Here is an 18,062-nt window from a genome sequence, read left to right on the forward strand (position 1 = left end):
GACATCCAGGATTAAACTGGCATGTTTTGAAATATAAGTGGTCAAGCATGTTTCACATCATGATCACTCTTCAGTTTAAATATTTCAGATGTGGTTTTGTTCTACAAGATTGGACATTGGCAAAAAAAGAGCAGATTCAGATCTGGTTCTTACAGGTAAGCAATTCCAAATGGCTTGCAGCAGGCACAGTCATTCTCATTTGTCCATCAACAAGTTTTAAGCATTACTTACCTGATCTTAAGATTTTTTTCTTTTTCTTTCAATGTATGTTAGAAAAAAATCTGTGCAAATACTTCAACAGCTGTGTTTTATTGGAACCAGGGAAAAACTACATGATCTGAATTTGGAAAGATCTTCTGTCACTGATATAAAATGTGGGTTTTGGCTACCTTGATGAAATCCATAGGCATAACTCATCATTGTGTGACTATTCATTGCAAGACTAAGTGATGTCTTGTTGGATAGTCATAGTTTTTTCATTTTGTAGTGAATATTCTAATTAAAAATGTGAAGTAAAAATTAAAATAATTTATCAAAAAGAATCTGCATAGACACATTCCAACTAATGTACCATTGGATTTTTGAAATCCCTCAATTATATTTCTGTAAAATTTCAGAAAATGTTATGCCTTACAGAGGCAAAAGTGTATTTTCATTCCACACAACCAATTTTCTATCTGCTCATGGTTATTTTAACCCATCCCTTATGAAAAGTTTTCCTTTTGTCTCCTCCTTCTATGGTCCTTTCCTTTAACCCATATAGAACAGGTATTGTGAAAAAATAGTGCTGTGAGAACTTACATCAGCTTTCTGACATAATCACACCTTTGGCAACTGCCCAAATCTCTGTGCTCCTCAGGGAAAACAGGTGCTTCTTGGGGACATTCATCATATGTTTTCTGTCACACACAAATTTTAATTTTTAGGATTTTTCTGTATTGGAAACAGTATAGTGGATTGTAACGTAACCAGGCTAGTATGTCAGGCCAGTCCGTGCTGCTGTGGTATTTGCCTTTTTGTGCTGGTATATCTGGCACTTGGAAAGCACTTAGGCAAATAGGGAGGATTCAAAGGCTGTTACACATTTTAGCAGCCCAAGTAGAAGATACTGCTGGCTTCTATCTGCTCTAAATAGGCTTTGCCTGCTGCCTCAGAGACACTGCTTGGTTTGGTACGTTCGTAAAATGGGCTTTTATTGCCCTTTTGTGTCCTAATCCGGTCATTGCATCACTCCCTTTAGTCAGGTGTCCTGAGACATCAGTGGTTCCAGGGGGTTTCTCGCTCATTCACCCGGCGGCAGCAGCTGCCCTGAGCCCTCAGGCAGGTGCAGCCCCGAGTGCTGATTCCAGGGCGGCCGTGGGATGCAGCTGGCAGGGGCCAGGCGGGGCCGGCTCTGCGCTCCCCCCGGAGGTCTATGGAGCACAGGTCTCGGCAGGACTGAGATGCTGTGTGGCTGCTCCCAGCCAGGGCTCGCTGCTGTGCCCCCAGAGCTGTGGGCCCTTTTCCCGGCTTGGCCCAGGTCCGGAGCCGCCGTAGCTCAGGTGGGTGCGGGCCCGGCTGTCCCTGAGGGGACAGGGCGCCCGGCTGGCACGGCTGAGCCTGCGGCAGCAGGGGAGGGAGGCGCCGCTGTGACCCGAGGCGCCTTCGCTTTGTCTGTGTCCCTTGTGCGGACCCAGCCTGCAGGAAAGGGGGGCTTTAGGGTCCTTTTAGGGCGGGATTAACGCACACAGTTACTGACTGGGCACAGCTGCGGAAGTCGCGCCTCCTCGCGGCCGGACACCCTTTGTGGTAACAGAAGTCGGCTTCTGCCCAAGTGTGATAGGCGAAAATCGCCCTCCCTATGGCTTGGACTCGCCGCCCAGCGGTAGTCTCACGGTCTTGCTGAAACAAAATTATTGGCACGGTTATTTCGCTGTTGCCCAGGGCCTTGTCCACGGGCTTGAGTTGGACACAGCTGGCAGTTTGGGAGGGAGCCGACTGCTGACTTTTACTGTCTTTGGACTGTGACTTGTTGGTATTTTTTCCATTATTGCGATGGTGCAATCAATGGCTTTGCAATTTATATCGACAGCCACCCAGACTGACCTCTTGGATTTGAGGGTCAGAGGTGCCAAAGTTCCATCTTTCCCCTCTGTGCGCAGAGAAAAGAGTTCCAGTCTGGTATGTTTGGAGTTTGTAAACTCCGCGTTTGCTTTTGTGGTTGGAGTCATCTGGGAGTTGTTTGGGAGGGTTTGGCAGAGCTCCCTGAGCCATATGAGACCTTGCCGTTTGGGCTGGCTCGGGATGATTCTGAGTGTGCAGCCAGAGGCAGTGAAGAGCCTAAAACACCTGGGGCTCTTCCTGGGACCACTGAGGGTGGAACACCAGTCAGGACTCCTGTTGTGTCGTCCCTGACAAAAATCCATCTTGTCCACGCTCTGCTACCCAGTTTACTCAGATGCTGGGGTTGATTCACCATCTTAAGAGGACCCATGGGCAGAAAAGGGTCCTCTTTAAGTGCTCTAAATGTGGTAAACCAAATCTTAAGTACCTCAGTATTGCTTGTCATGTCTCATGATGCAAAGGGCAGGTGTGTGTGGTTCCAAGGGGCAAGTGGATCTGTGAGGGGGGCCAGCAAGGTTTTTCTACCAAGACTGGCCTGGGCCAACACAAGAGGTTAATGCATTGTCTTGTGAGGAATTTGGAACAGATTGTGGCCTCCCATCCCAAGGAGTCATCAGCGAGGGGAGCCCACAAGAAGGTGTGGACTAAGAGGAAGAGGCTCTTCTGGTTGCAACTGTTGGAGAGGTTTGCTGGTACCAGAAATATTCAAGTCCATTTTTCACATGCCTTCTCACAGTCACAGCTGTGTCAAACACAGTCTATACTATTTGTCTATACTACCATGGCATTTTAGTTTTTTTGTCCTATTATAGAAGTGCCCATAGCATATGCTGCTCTAATCCTTTCAAAGCACTTTGTGAAGACAGTGAAGGCACTTGGGGATAATCTCTGTGAAGCCACTAAATTGGTCACCACTAAAGCACTGAGAGACATGAAACTAGGCTCCTGTAATCTGCAGAAGGAGCCTTTCTCTCCTTTGGAAGCACGGTCACCTGCAGACCCACCAAACAAACCACAGCAGTTTACAAAGCCTCTGTTCTTCACTGGAGGGGGCCACCAGAAGGAGGAAGGAGAAAACTGCAAGCCGATCAAGGTATTAATCACTCCCAGTGTGTGAAGACTGAGTGAGGGGAAAACAATCATCAAAAAAGATGCTTAACCACTTTGCTACTCCAGATGAAGTAATTTAGACTCAAGTTTTTTAGTTATGAGTACAACCTGATTGTTAAGAGAGGCCATATCTAAACTACAATCATTGATACCTCAGAAAAGACTAACAGTATTCCCAGCTGACTCAAATCCCATGCACTTCAACAAAACAAGATCTCATTTTTCAACAGTATGGGGAAAATCCTGCATCATACTTGGAGATTATTCCAAGATTGGAGGGTCCTTAGCAGTCTAAAAATATGATCCAAAGTACTTACATTTTTTTTCAACCTGTACTGGAAATGGCCTTCCCTTCTTTTCAAATTAACAACTATCCTGCCAGTAAAGTAAATTAATAGATTTTTTTTTTCTGCTATGTTAAAGTCACATTCTCAGGTGGTGACACCTCCCTGTTTGGTTTTTTTTTTGTTCACCATGCCAATTTTTAATTTTTGTGAGATTTTTCCTGAATTTCATTTGAACTAAATTTCCACTCATCTTCAATGAAGAAAAAAAGATAAAAGTACAGTTATGTAAGCAACATATCAGTATGGTGTGGGTGTGCCTGTGAGCCTGTAGGTTATGTGGTGTCACCTTATTTTAAAGGAAGTTGTTTCTTTTGTCAGATACCCACTCTTCATTAGAGATTTTTGCACATAGCAGTAATGAGGATTCAAGGAAGTCTTCTGTCTTTTGCTGGTCACAGGTTCACAGGCTGTATTAATAGATAGGATTAGTGAAGAAGAATAGGTCAGAAGGCTGCAAAGCTCCTGTCCCTTGAGATTTCCTTCTTTAGATCATTAGTCTTATTGAGAGTGCCCTTGATTACAGCGAGCAGAAACTGAGGAAAAGGCTGGAACCATTTTATTCACCAGGACATTCTGGGGAAGGGTGATTTCTGCATCAGAAGCTCCACTGAAAATGTCTGTCCATTTCTCTGCACAGGCACCCTGGAGGAACAACAACATCAGTTTTCTGACCAGAGAGGCAGCTGTAACAGAGCAAGGAGAGACTATCATAGGTTTCTACCTGTTGGCTTTAGGTAGGTATTTGGCTTGGGTGTGAAAGGAAACTCTTAAATAGATGTTGTTATCAAATTCAAAGTGATTCATTTGGGATTTATCCCTAAAGGAACAGGATGGTAGAAAATGTCACTTTGTTTCAGCAATTGTAAGATCAGAGAAGTATGTTTTGCTTTTGTTGAAAAGACATTTATAATCAATGCAGAAATCTTGAGGAAAAATATATAGTCAAGCCTGTAAACTTTCAACTAATGTTCATTAAGCTTAATATGTGGGAAGATAAAAGAAGTACCTTGTCAGCAGTACATGATAATTCCATGTTTTCTTGTGTTTTAGTAGCACTGAATAAATGTTCCCTGATTTTCAGAGTTATGGCTGTTGACAGTCAGTTGGCATCCTACAATTATCTTCTGGAGAAACACAAAATATGTTTTGTGGTTCTTAACTTAAATTGTTTGTCTTGTTCTTGCTTTAAATGCTGGATGCATATAGAAATTGACTTCTTCAAATAGGATCTAAGAAAGATCTAAGTACTAGAACCTTATCCTGTGTTAGCAGTCACAATACCAAGTATTTCTTTTAGTTCTGCTGGAGGACAAATATTGTAAGTGTATAACAGGGATTTGAAGATGGTACTCAGTACAAATGCACTCTGATACCACTGTAATTTTGGGTTGTTTGTTTAAATATTATCTATTTTGGGCAGACTTATTGCCAAACACAAGGAAACTTTATGAAATTTCAAAGAGTGCAAGCATGCTAGGTAATAAAAATTTTCAACTATAGGACCTCACAGAAAAATAGAAGAAAATTTAACTTTTATTTAATCTGTTCTTCTAAACAGCATGTACAAAAATGTCTCTGTTTTTAAATTATTTGCCTAACTGATTTCTTTTATTCTTAACTTATCACATATTTCAATTCACCTATTAGCCCTCTGCTTACTTTTGACAAAGGCTTGTGGAAGTTAAAATGTCAAATGCTAAGTATTTTAATATGTTTACATGAAACTTTCTTATTTTCATCTCTAAAAATTAAGGAAAGTTGTGCTTAAAACAAAAATAGAGATTTTAATAGAAACATATATGGCTTCTGTCTTAGGAGAGTGGTTGTAAGGTAAAACAGAGATATTCCAATTTATCCCCACTCTGTTCACATCTGTGTATCCCCTCATGAATGGCTGGGAAATGTCTGCACCATCAGCTAAACAAGCAGTTGCACTTAGGACTCAAAAGAACATCTTAGGTCAGCAAGGCCAGTCCCCTACAGAGGCAATGTATAATCTCATTTACACAGCTATTATGCTCCCTCATATAACTGGCTAGGTTTTTTTTTCTGGTGTTGTTATCACTCTTCCAATTGAAAGCACATTTCTGATTTTGTTTCTCTGTTGGATAGGAGCCTTCACCTAAATTCTTAGCTAAAGTGATCACAACAACTTTATACAATTTTTGGTCATTCCTTTTAATTGAAATAATTTTTTGCTTGCAAATGACACCCTATGGCCAATCTATATTCCTGAAGGAGCAATCATACCTTGAAGCCTACCTCTGTATTACTATATTAAGCAATTGAGGGAATTTTCTTTTGTTGGTTGGTTGACTGGGGGGCAGGGAGTAATTGTATTTATTTATCTCCTCTCGTAAGATCTTTTCCCCTGTCATCCCAGCAGCCTTATAGCAAGGACTGAATACAGCATCCAAGCAGGGTCTTGCCATCACTATTCACATTCATATTTACACTCTATCAACTCTACTGATCCCTCCCAGTATTGCCTCTGCATCACACTGGTAGTTCAGACTTCTTCCATCAATCAACCAGCAGAGATGTTCTCCTATGCTGCTTCCTGGTAGTGATCTCACATTTTCTAGCAAATATCTGCTTGGGCCCTTTAGGCTATTGAGATTTGATTTCTTCAAATCCTTCAGCCAAGCCTGCAAGTGCTTGCATGTCATAGCTGCTGTTCTTGAAACTTAACTCAAGATTCAAAACATAAGTTCCTTTTCTTGCAGAGTATGTACAACCAGCAGAAGCACTACCCCAAGTTAAGTGTAGTGTAGATCTGGTTAAAATTGATGGATGTAGGTATACCTTTTGGAAATGATAACTTTTGAAAAAATCTGTTAGTTATACATGAATCTGGAAAGTCCAAATTTCTTTTCTCCTCAAAGGTCTACTGTCACAGTTCTGCAAGAACCAGCCACAGCAATTTAGAGTTATTAGTTTTACATACACCAATAACTCATTCCATCCAGGGAGCTGTGATGTGGCAGAACAAGTGCTCTGTCCTACAGACGCCCTCTTGCCCTTCTGGCAGCAGAGATAAAAGGCCAGTCCGTGTGCTAGCTTCCTGTACCTCTGGTGCTTTAGGGCTCCGGCAAGACAGTCTATATTGGCAGGAATCTGCATATACTTCCTTACACAAAGCCCCAAAGATGTTCCTATTTGATACTCTTGGGGTTTTGATGCCTTGGAAAATGGCTTCAGTGATAAAACTTCTGTAGTTACTAAGTGTTTTCTTCTCTTTCGAATTTCAGTATGGCAGTGCCGCTTGTTGCAAATTCCGATGTACTTTTCCAAAACCAAGGAGACGTATGTGATTGGTATTAGCATTTATCCGGAAGATGGGCATTCCTCTGAGTCTCCTCACCTTCTCAGGATAAAGTCCTAAAAGCCTAACTATATTGGGCCAAGTCTTCCCAGAGTCACTCATCTTGACAGAGCTCATGGATATCCAAGAGCCATAGTCTCACACCTTTTGCTGAGGTAACACCTCTGTGTGTACCCTCCTGGAAATTCTCACAAGTGACAGGTAGCACAGCTGTCATTTGTGTCAGACAGGACACTGATGTATGCATTGTATGTGATACAGCAGCCAGGCTGTTTTGGATCCAGGTGAGGGCTCCTCAGCACCCTATATGGGAGCCTCAGTGCAGTGGTGTCACACACTGACACCAAGAGCAAACCAGCAGAGGAAGTATGTGGTACATTTTGTAAATGCTGATGGACATTGAGACCACTGCACTGCTTCTTGACACCCAAGCCACTGTTCCATCATTCTCCTTGTTAATGCTGTGGCCAGGGGATCAGCAAAGTGTGGGGAAGGTGCAATGCTCACTTCGACAGCAGTGATCCACTCTTAGAGGGACTATCGGCAAGTGATAGTTTCTGCTATCACTGTGCTGTGTCACCGTTACCCTGTGCTAGGTCACCTGGGGCAGCATCCTCCTTCTGAAGGCAGCAGTCTGCTCCCATCCTTCCCTTCAATGAGCTCAGAACTGTCTCCAGCAGGCAGGTGAAAGCTTGTCCTGCTGCTGGGATTACATCTGACCCCTTTTTGCCTATGCCATAAGTGGTGCAGTACTGTGGAAAATCCTTGTACAGTTTAAATTATGAGGTACAGTTTAAAAGCACTGCCCACTGCTGCTGGCTTCTAGACCTGGGGAAAAAATATAAAGCTTTTTTTGCTTCAAAATTATTAACTGGAATTCTTAAGTTGGGTGTTTTTCTGCATTTATGCATAATTTGTTCTCTGTTGGCTTTCCCTCATTTCACTCTTAACTGGGCCTGTTAGAGCAAATAGGAAGCATAAAAGGAAATTTTATGTCAATAGGAGAGAGTATTAATTAGAGGGTAAATTCTGACTTTTGTGAGTGCTTTCATCAGAAAGGCATGCTGAGTGCATTACCAATCCCATCAGAACAGACCACAAGATCCAAACATGCTTTAAAACACTTCTGAATGGTAATAGTAAACTGTTACTTGACAAGTGACAGAATGAGTGTTATTTTGGGATTTTGTTTGACAGATAAATCTGAGAAGGTGGGAAAAGAAACAAGCTATTCACAGAACATTCATCCCCAAAATGATTGCATTTATTGAACAAATAATCTGTCCATGCTTTGTCAAGTCTAAAACAAGATGACTCTTTTCCTTCCTGCCAGAACTGGCAATATGCCCTGGACAGGATATTGTGTGTGTATAATTGGCAGCAAAGACTGAAAACAGAGTAGGGTCACTTCACAGTTGCAATAGTTAATGACAGCTTTGCAAATTCTCTGAATTTTATCACTGTTTTAATTAAAGTTTTCTGGGCAGAAAATCTTTTGCAGCAAGCCTGTTCTGATTGGCATTTACACTTGTGTATGTGTAGTTGTGTAACTGATTTCATTCATGCCTGCTCTGCATTAAGATGCTCAATCCAATTTCTGTCCTAGAGGAAGGTTATTTGCTGAGGAAAGAGCTTAGTTTGTCCTGTGACACTGAGCCTCACCTTTTGCTCTCACTTCTTGAGTTCTTCCACTTAAGGCTTCATTTATATTTTAAACTGTGATGGCTGAGTTGTAATGCCCATTCTTCTATTTCAGTCTTGCCAGGTTTTACAAGTAAAGGCTGTGCAACAATGTCTAATAAGAGCAAGTCTAAGTAGAAAGCATAATAACCTATTTTGGCTGGGCACAGGTGAACTAATCTATTGGAAATGTGGATGACCAGCTCAGAGCTATCAATTCACATGTGCCCAAATTTAGTTCTTCAGAAACAATGTTAACAATGAAACTGCATTCAGCCTCAGGCACTTATTGCTTGTTCAGTGACCATCTCAGGTACATGAGGAAAAAATAGGGCATGTATGAATGCACAGGATGGAGGGATTTGACAGAAATATTTTTAAATTACAATGTACTTTTTCGATATTCTTAGAGTTAAACAAACTCAATGTCCTCAGCAGAAAGGAGACTGAAAATCTTTCAGCAGAAAGATTTTCAGTCTCCTTAGTCACTCTTTCTGGCTACTTTTCTGCATGGGCTGGTGGGCATCATGCTGACTCAGGAGTTTGTGAATAGCTGAAGGGCTGCCAAGTAAGATGACTTTCACCAGCTTTCTTGGCAGCTCTTCTGTTCCTCCCCAAGAAACCATGGATAACAGCACCAGACTCCCTTGTGGAGTGCTTTTGACATCTGTGGATTAAAGTGCTCTGTTAGAGAGTGTTATTCCAGGAGCAGGATTACTACAAAATTAAATAGGGGCAATACAACATTTTTAATACTGCTTTCCATCCTATTCCTCCTACCTCACAATGTTTGCAAAACTACTGAAGTATTTGCATATTATCTGTGTATTTTGCCATGTCAGAAGAGCTAGCATCTCTCTGATGAGCAACTCAAGTCAGACTGTGCTTATGGGAAAGATGTGGTGATCCCTCTCTGAACCTTATGCTGGGTGGCAGTGCTCAGTTTCTGCCTAGCTGCTATTTTTTTTCTTCTCTTTCACCACATTTTGACCTCAGTTGAAATCTGTCTTTTTTCACCAGGATTGCCTTAGTATGCTGGGTTTGGATTTTGGGGTTGGTTTGAGTTTTTTTCTGCATACTCTTATGAGTGAATATTAGTGACAGCTTGTAAAAGATGGAACAAGTTCCCTCAGTTGTTTATTTTTCTATCTTCTGTTTTACTGAGATGACACCTGGTAACATGGAGGCACTTCAAAGTTCAGAGGTTTCTTTCTGGACTCTTGATCTACCTCTGACATCCCCTGAGGCACACACCCCGTGAAATGCAGCTGACGAGATCTCTGCCCTCCCTGAGAGTGTCAGTGCTATTGCTCTGCTTGCCTTGAATTTTCAACCTTCTTCCCCATTATGCTGTCAGAGCTTGGGGGAGGAAGGGAGAGGGGTTGTTTGGTTTGAGCCATTCTTTTGTTTGGGGTAATTTTCTGGTTTGGGGTGGTCTGGTTTGGGTTTTTTAAGTCAGTCAGTCAATATAGGCAGCAACCCAGACTAGCACATGTATCTGATGGCACAGAGATCCAGTGTCCCAGACTCACTACTCTAGCTGACAGCACTTTTATGTGACCACTGATTTTGTTATTGCATGGTTTACTAAGAATTCATTTTCTTCTTTTTCTTTTTCTTTTTCTTTTTCTTTTTCTTTTTCTTTTTCTTTTTCTTTTTCTTTTTCTTTTTCTTTTTCTTTTTCTTTTCTTTTTCTTTTTCTTTTTCTTTTTCTTTTTCTTTTTCTTTTTCTTTTTCTTTTTCTTTTTCTTTTTCTTTAATCCAAATTAATATGATCTACTACCCAGACAGACCATTTTAGGGACTGGATATGCCAGTGCAAGTTCTCCACTGCTTTGCTTGAAAGGACTGTGCCTACCTGCAGAAATCATACTCACTCTGTAACCTTATCTCCCTTGGTGCATCCCTCATCTTCAACCTCAGTTTGTGAATGTAGTTCCCAAAAGTTATCACAAGTACTGTGTCTCTCTCACCTCTCATTGCTCTAAAATGTGCAATGTTGTTTGGTGTGATGTTTTGCTCAAGTTCTTCCTTAAGACACTTTAACTGAAAACTCCCTTACCCTCCAGGCTAGGGGGAATTTGCTCTGTATATTCCCAGGAAGGGCAGGTGTCTGACACTGGGAGGGTATCCCTCCTATCCATTACAATGCACTGGCAAAATTTTGTTATTTACAAAGGAGGTGCCATTTTATTTTGTCTAGCATTTTAGCACTCTGTCTTCATATGGACAGGAAAAAATATTTCATACCTACTGCCTTGATAAATATCTAACCTTGCAGAGGGTAGAACCGACATACACAGACAACACAACTCCCATATTTTCGTTTCAGGCTATCCTCATTCATTCCCAAAGCCTTCCTCCTCCAGTGCCCTGCTCTGCCTATTTATAATACCTAGATTCAAACAAAAGTCACAAAATCCCTGAGTTAAAGTGCATGCAGTTGTTCAAAACAAGACTTGATTAAGAAACATTGTCACCTAGTGGCCAGAACAAGGTATATTTATTATTGCTGGTCTTGTAACAAGGTATACATAAAATGTGTGTGTGTATCATCTCACCAGTGATTATTTCTGGTAATACCATAGGCTGACATTTCGGCTCTTCCCAGTTCAAATACTCTTCACATGTTCATTCAACTAAAAAAGATAGAGCAGCAGAAGCTTGGCAATGCTGCAGAGAGAAACTATAGAAACTAAATTGCTCTGCAGAAGAAGCAGAGCCTTACAGAGACTGTCCCATCAACCACCTCCCTCCCACTCCAAAGTGCCCAGAGCACCTCACCGGGAGGTATCTGCTCATTCTCTTTCTTTACAGAACAAGTGCCTTGCTCTTTGTCATTTCAGCTCCTGAGACTCCCACATGGCCTGGAGAGGGGGAGGCAATTTTCTCCCCTCCCTTCCTATCCCCAGCAGCCTGGTAGTGAAGTGCTGGATTCTTGACACTGAGGTGGTGCTTCCTGAAGGAAGGCAGCTGCCCCCTTGCTGCAACATTAAACCTATCAGCCATCTTCATAGCACAGACTCCTTTGAATATCCAGAGGTGCTGTGCAGAGCCATCATGTCATATCCTTCTTTACTGTGTTTGTTCATCTCTTGCTGGGTCAATATACAGCAGCATTATTTTGGGATATCTGCTGTTTGTGCCTGGGCAGAGGGCTGTGGGTCAGCTCTTCTGTCCCTCTCCTGGGAATATTGTAACCTGGCATATGCCACCAGCTGTTGCATTCCTTATCCTGCCGTGGGCAGCAGACACTCAAAAGAGGTCATGTCTTGCTCTGCCTTGCCAAGGTGAAGCGAGGCCACCAATGTCAGAAGTGGCAGAGCTGGTTTGTGGGATAGAAGCTGGAGCCAGCTGGGAGCCAGGTGCTGCCTGGCCTGCTGCTCAGCCCTCCACCCCCTTAACTGGCTAAGCCACATTTTCAACACTGAACCTGACACTTATCTATATACTTTCTGTTAAAAGTCATTCATCTATACACATCTATGTAATTGCAAAACAGTGGGAGGCAAGCCACCAGGGCCTTGCACTGATGGGCAGAGCAATAGCTGTAGACATTTGGAAACTCCAGGTCTCTCCAGCAGAGTGTCTGACTTTCAGCGGGTTTACAGTTTTCTCCCTTGTGTTTTGCTCACATACTTAGACACATACAAGTCTGGTATCTCTGTTCCTGGAAGAGTAAGAGAGAATGCAACTTTCTGCAGAATTAAATAAAAGAAACTTTGAAGTTCTATTCCAAATATTCTCTTCATATAGATTATCATGTGTATTACTGAAAAATATTCCCATCTGGGACAGACTTTGCTGCAAGGAGATCCTAGATTGTTGTAAGAGAAGAAACCTAGTTGTATTAGCTGCACTTTTCTAAGGAGAACTGATAAAGCAGCCCTCTAGCTACGTGTGTGAACATTCTGTATCCATTATTGTATATGAGGAACTTAAACAGTTGCAGATTTTGGCAGATTGTTTGTAGTCTCTGCTCCACTCTACCAATATTTCTTACTTCGTATTTTCCCAGGTGTAACACTTACGAGTTTCATCTATCCACTTAAGGAAAAAACTTTCAGGGAAAAAATCCACTTTAGACCCTTGAACTGTACATCTTCAGTAGGTGTAGCAGCAGCTCTTTGTCTTTGTTCTGTTTTATTGCTGCACTCAATTACTTGCACTTTCTTCTGAAATGCACCCAACTGCTCAAAAAGCTTTCATGCATAGTTGTCTAGTGGATAATCTGGTTTCATATACTTCCAGTGGAACAAAAGGGAATTTTAGAAGATATGTCAAACATTTACACACTCAACACCTCCTTTCTTTATTTGCTTTTTTGATTTCATAAATAATAGAATGGACTGAGTTGGAAGGGACCTTAAAGATCATCAAGTTCCATGGATTTTTTTTTTTCAGGTTGGTTGTCTTGGTTTGGAAACAGCATTGTGATTTTTGTCCTGTATAAACAAAGACATCTTCTGCAGCCCACCGACTACCTCACATTTAACTTGGCAGTGTCAGATGCCAGTATCTCCGTGTTTGGTTATTCACGGGGCATCATTGAAATCTTCAATGTTTTCAGAGATGATGGATTCATTATCACATCAATATGGACTTGCCAGGTAAGACTGGATTACATTTAAATAATCTGACAAAATTAATCTGAAGAAAGGGGTGCAGCTATTTCTGTGGTAGTGCTGTATATAAATAACCAGACAGCACCCAAAGCATGAAAGGAGGTGGTCACTAACCTTTCAAAAGGAGTGTGTTCTCTTTTGTTACACCTGTAAATCTATGCATTTGATTAGTGCTTCACCAGTTTTCAGTAGGTTTTTTTCCTGTGTATTCACAACAGTTCTTACTAGTTTGGTGGTTTTTACTTTTACTTTTACTTTACTACATGTTAGAGCTTACACTCATATTGGAAAAATCAAGTCATAGGCTGTGCTTGACTTCAGGTCACCTGAAGCCAGCCTGGTTGCTGCTTTAAGACAAATGTTAAAGTGCCAAAGTCGACTCCTGCTTGACAAGGCATGTGGAGCCAAGCCTCCATGCAGCATTTGGGCATAACCATACATTTTAGCATGCAAGGTTTTGCACTAACTCAGTTGTAACTCTTCAATCACATTTCTAAACTCTGGCTTGATTCATTGCCTGTGGTAGAATGAGTGATTTAACTTTATGCCACAGTTGTGATCTTGGAGGCAGCTCTTTGTTGGAGTACTCAGAAAAAGTTATTACTGTTAATTCCAAAACATACCTCTGTGGGCAGAATATAAATGCACCCCATGGACAGATAGCACAAAGCTGGCTCCCTGGTGCTTTCAGCAACAACTGTGGGAAAGATTATACTCTGTTTCATCAGGGAATCAAAAACCTGAAAATGACAGGATAGCCTACGGCAAGGTGTAAGAAAGATCATGATGAAGGAAAGGGGAGAGAAAAATAATCCTCTTTTCTTGGAGGCTTGGTTTTTAGTTTTTTTTTAAGGAGGAAGTTGAGCTATTGTGCCACATAGATGAAAGAACATTTACAGGTCATGTCCCCTCCATTTCAATAAAAAGGATCTGTTTATGCAGAGAGGAAGATGTCCTGTAGGAGACTGATTAACCTAGGAGCTGTAGCTTGATCTAATTTTTTTTTTTAATGTATCTCTAGAGTCATTTGGCAGAAAACAATTTATCAAAATGAAGCTAATTATTTCCTCAGCAAAATAGCACTCTTTCTCTAATGAGATGACCTACAGTTGCAGTCTAAGGTCTGTTGAGCAGAAACTGAATTTCTTCATTTATGGAAAACTTTGAAGTCATCAGATAAATAAACACATACCTGAAAACTGTAAGATTCACACCCGTATTCAGAATTAAACAGATGCATGTTTTTTCCCCCCTCTTTCAAGGAAGGTTGGAGCTATGACTGAGAAAGGAAAGGCAAAATCTGCATCTCCAGGTTCAGTTCTAGCTTTGTTGCAGATTTCCTGTGTAAGACAGGGTAAGCCATTCAGTGTGAAATCCTGACCCTAGGTCAGTGGTGTAACTTAGTGCTTACAACTCACAAGGTTGAGACAAGTAATATTGAATGACCTTTCTGCATTCCTACTGCAAGCTCTTTCAGAGCCCTGTCTGTACTGTGGCTTCTTCTTTTGGGCTGTATAAAGCAGCACACAGAGGAATTGGCAAGGCATGGCACACTCTGTCTCTCATCTTGGTTTGCATGGGAACTTCTGTCAGGAGCCTTACAGATTCTTTCATGATGCTTTTGCCTGGGAATCTGTCTTTGGCTGACTTGGAGCTACTAAGTCTTGTTATGATGATCTGACTTTTTTTTTTTAAGATTTTAAAATATTGAGATAGAGTGGTGCTTGTACTTTGTGAGATGGACGTGTGCTTAATCTTGCTGTACTTGAACTGCTTTTTCAAGGGGAGAAATGGTCCATAACATTTTTAGAGTACCCAGATATTTTGTTGGTCAGTCTGTGTTAAGTAATTTGGTTTGTATCTTTTTTAAACAGTATTCATTTGTAAAGTTTGGATATCAAGCAAAGTTTTAAGGTATTGGGATCCAAGGACTTTGAGCAGGACACTAATAATGTATTGGCTTTTCTTAACACACTGATTTGCAAAACATTACATTTTCTGCTTTGGTAGTCCTCTGTAGGCTCTAGAGAGTAACATGAACCATTCCAAATATGAATTTATACTGTTATTAATACTAATTAAAATGAATGGTAATCTGGAAAATCAATTTGTACTTTGAATTAAGTTTGGATTTGTTGTGGCTTGTTGAGTGGTCAAGCTGGTTATGGATTATTGAGAGAACATCATGTAGGATTCCTGTTTCAATCAAGATTTTGCGCTGTCTTGGGGAACCTCAAAAACATGTGTAAACGCTGACTTCCATCTTCTTGATTAATAAACTAGACAAAACAGAAGCCAGTGATGAAAAAATAGATTAAGGAAATAGAGTGGCTGGATTCTAGTAAGAATATTGTGCAGAAATAGCAGGAAGCTTCTGTGCATAAAAAAAAGATGTGAAATCATCCACGTGTGTGTAGGCAGCCAGCACAAAGGTAATTCTGAAAATGTTTAATGTTGAACAGCAATAGTGTTTTGATTGCTGTAGTCTGAATTTGTAGTTTTACTAGAAGGGGTCTCACAGGTAGAACATGAGGAATGAGGACCTTTGTGCCATGAAGGTAAAGCCCATGCTTTCTGTCAGGACCAGCTGAAGTTGGTGTCTCTGGCTCTCCTCATGCACTCAGGCTCCTCTGCAAGTAGCTGGGGTGGCACTTTGCATACATGAGCATGGCTCTTTCCTTAGCGTGGTCCATGTGTTTTCCCTCACTTGGTTTGTTTTGCTGAGTCCAGAGGACAGCCTTATTTGGTTTTCTGTCATTGTCTGGTTCACTACACATTTGCTCCTATTGATCAGTTTCTGCTGTCAGGAACACTTAGGAAAATTTTATTTTCCCAAGCTAGCCTGTCATTTCTGTTTATGAAGAAATTTCATGAGCTCACCTCACTTAATCCACCTAACTATTTTGTTTTCCTCTGACTCGGGTCTCCTGTGCCCTCAGGTAACATTTTTCAACATTAAGGTTCACCATCCTGGGCTGCTGTGGTTGGAGGGAATGGGGGAAAGACAGACAAAGAGTACTTCTCTCAAAACAGCCTGGTCTTTGAAAACTCTCTGTAACAAAAGATGTATCTCCAGCTACCAGCAAAATCTCACTGCATACCTGCTGAAAGGGACAAAGACGAGTTCTGTTCTCCTCCTCTGTATGGAAGAAACAACACTTTTCTTTCTCATGCCAAACATTATTTTTTAAGTCTGACAGGGCTCTTCTCTCAGGAGTGAGGTTAGATGGTACATCTGTATCCAAATGCTACCTCTGCTCAATGCTCTGTACAAATACAGTTTTCCAATGGTGGCCTTTGGAATCTGCTTTCACTTTTATACCTCTGCTCTACCGCTGTCTCATTCCTGAACTGGACAGAGGAAGGACAGTCAGTCTCTGGCACATCCATTTTCTAGCCTCTGCCAATATGATCAGTAAGTAAACTGGTTCATATGGTGAATTTTAGGTCAGGGAATGTAACCCAGGGAATGTAACCCAGTGACCAAGAGCCATCTGTTCCCCTATTGACCATATTCCTAGTGAAAAGCTATCTCAGAATATATTTTTGTCCTTCACATATTTTTTATTTGTATGTTCTGCTGAACCAGAAGTTGCAGGGAAACCTATAAATAACATTGTATGCAAATGTTCATGTAGGAAGAGGAGAAATACTCATTCTCAACAGGCAAACATGGCTTCTTCTGAACTTTATCTATCAAGTGATCTAAAGTTTTTCTTGTATTTTTAATCACGTGGCAAATACAACAAAAGATGCAGATTTCAGGAGGCCTCTAAATGCTGGGGAAAGGATTATAACCTATCTGAACTCCATAGGTACATTACAGTCATGTCTGAAAACAACAATGGGCTATGGAGTGCCTTTGAATTTGAAATCCTTCATAATCCTGATACTTCAGTTTAAATTTGTTTCCAGTAGTTCACTTTTCTAAGTTTTAAAATTATTTTTGATAATGCAGTTTGGTTATTTAAACATTAATTTTTCAAACACTTAAAGGTATTACTATGAGGATCAAGGAAAATGACTGTTCTTACCACATGCTCATGCTGTTGGCATAAGCTTCTTTTAAAACACATTTCTTATTTCTGACTGTTTCTTACATGAAAGATGTGTCTGGGCTGTGCACCCCAGAGCACAGGGTGGATATCTCCAGGTGATAGACATATCCCCTGTCCCTGACATGCTGACTGATGCTGTTACCGCAGGTGCACTCACCTCACTGTCAGCCTAGGTATTCCCAGTCCATCTGGCCAGCCAGATGGTGCCAGAGCATCCCCAGCAGGTCTGTCTCTGCACAGAAACATCCTCTGGAGCAGCCATTTTTAAAAAGTTCCACTTTGAGGTATTAGTGAGCACCAGGGTAGCTTGTGTGACAGGATCCAGCTCACACTGACTCTGTCCCTGCAGCTCACCCTCATCATCACAAGGGCCAGCCTTCAAGGACCTGCCTTCAGCCTCACAAAGCTGCTTCAAGAGAGAAATGACTGTTTCATCCTCTGGCTGGGTTTACTACAAAGCAGGAAGGAAATCTGGGTTTGAATCCTGCAGTGCTTCCATGCTTCACACAGCACTTTACTCCAGTCTGGCATACCCTGGACAGGAGCACATGGCAATGTGGTGGTCAGCAGTAAACCCCACACTGCACACAGGTATTTCTCTACTCTGTAAGCCCTAACCTAATATACTCATGCACAGTGTGCCTGACAGCATCATATCTGAGGAGTATGGGCATCCCAAAAGGGTATGGTGCGGCCAGGAAGTCCAAAATTATCTGGAAGCACCAGACTTAGTGTGTATGCATTAAGGAGTAAGTCACCCACAGATATCTGGGATTTCTTGCACTTTAGCAGATTTTCCAGATTGTGGTGGTGT

At 41.5% G+C, this 18,062-nt stretch overlaps 1 protein-coding gene across 1 annotated transcript in view; it reads left to right on the forward strand.

Annotated features, from left to right (window-relative positions):
* The first annotated feature begins 4,173 nt into the window (after positions 1-4,173).
* Positions 4,174-18,062, forward strand: part of LOC118685388 (opsin-5-like) — a 28,141-nt gene continuing 14,252 nt past the window's right edge. The window contains 2 exon segments of the mRNA XM_036380892.1: positions 4,174-4,294; positions 12,970-13,175. Of these exon segments, the coding sequence (XP_036236785.1) occupies positions 4,174-4,294; positions 12,970-13,175 (327 nt within the window).

The sequence above is a fragment of the Molothrus ater genome, chromosome 3 (genome assembly GCF_012460135.2).
Source record: "Molothrus ater isolate BHLD 08-10-18 breed brown headed cowbird chromosome 3, BPBGC_Mater_1.1, whole genome shotgun sequence".
In the NCBI taxonomy this organism is placed as follows: Eukaryota; Metazoa; Chordata; class Aves; order Passeriformes; family Icteridae; genus Molothrus; species Molothrus ater.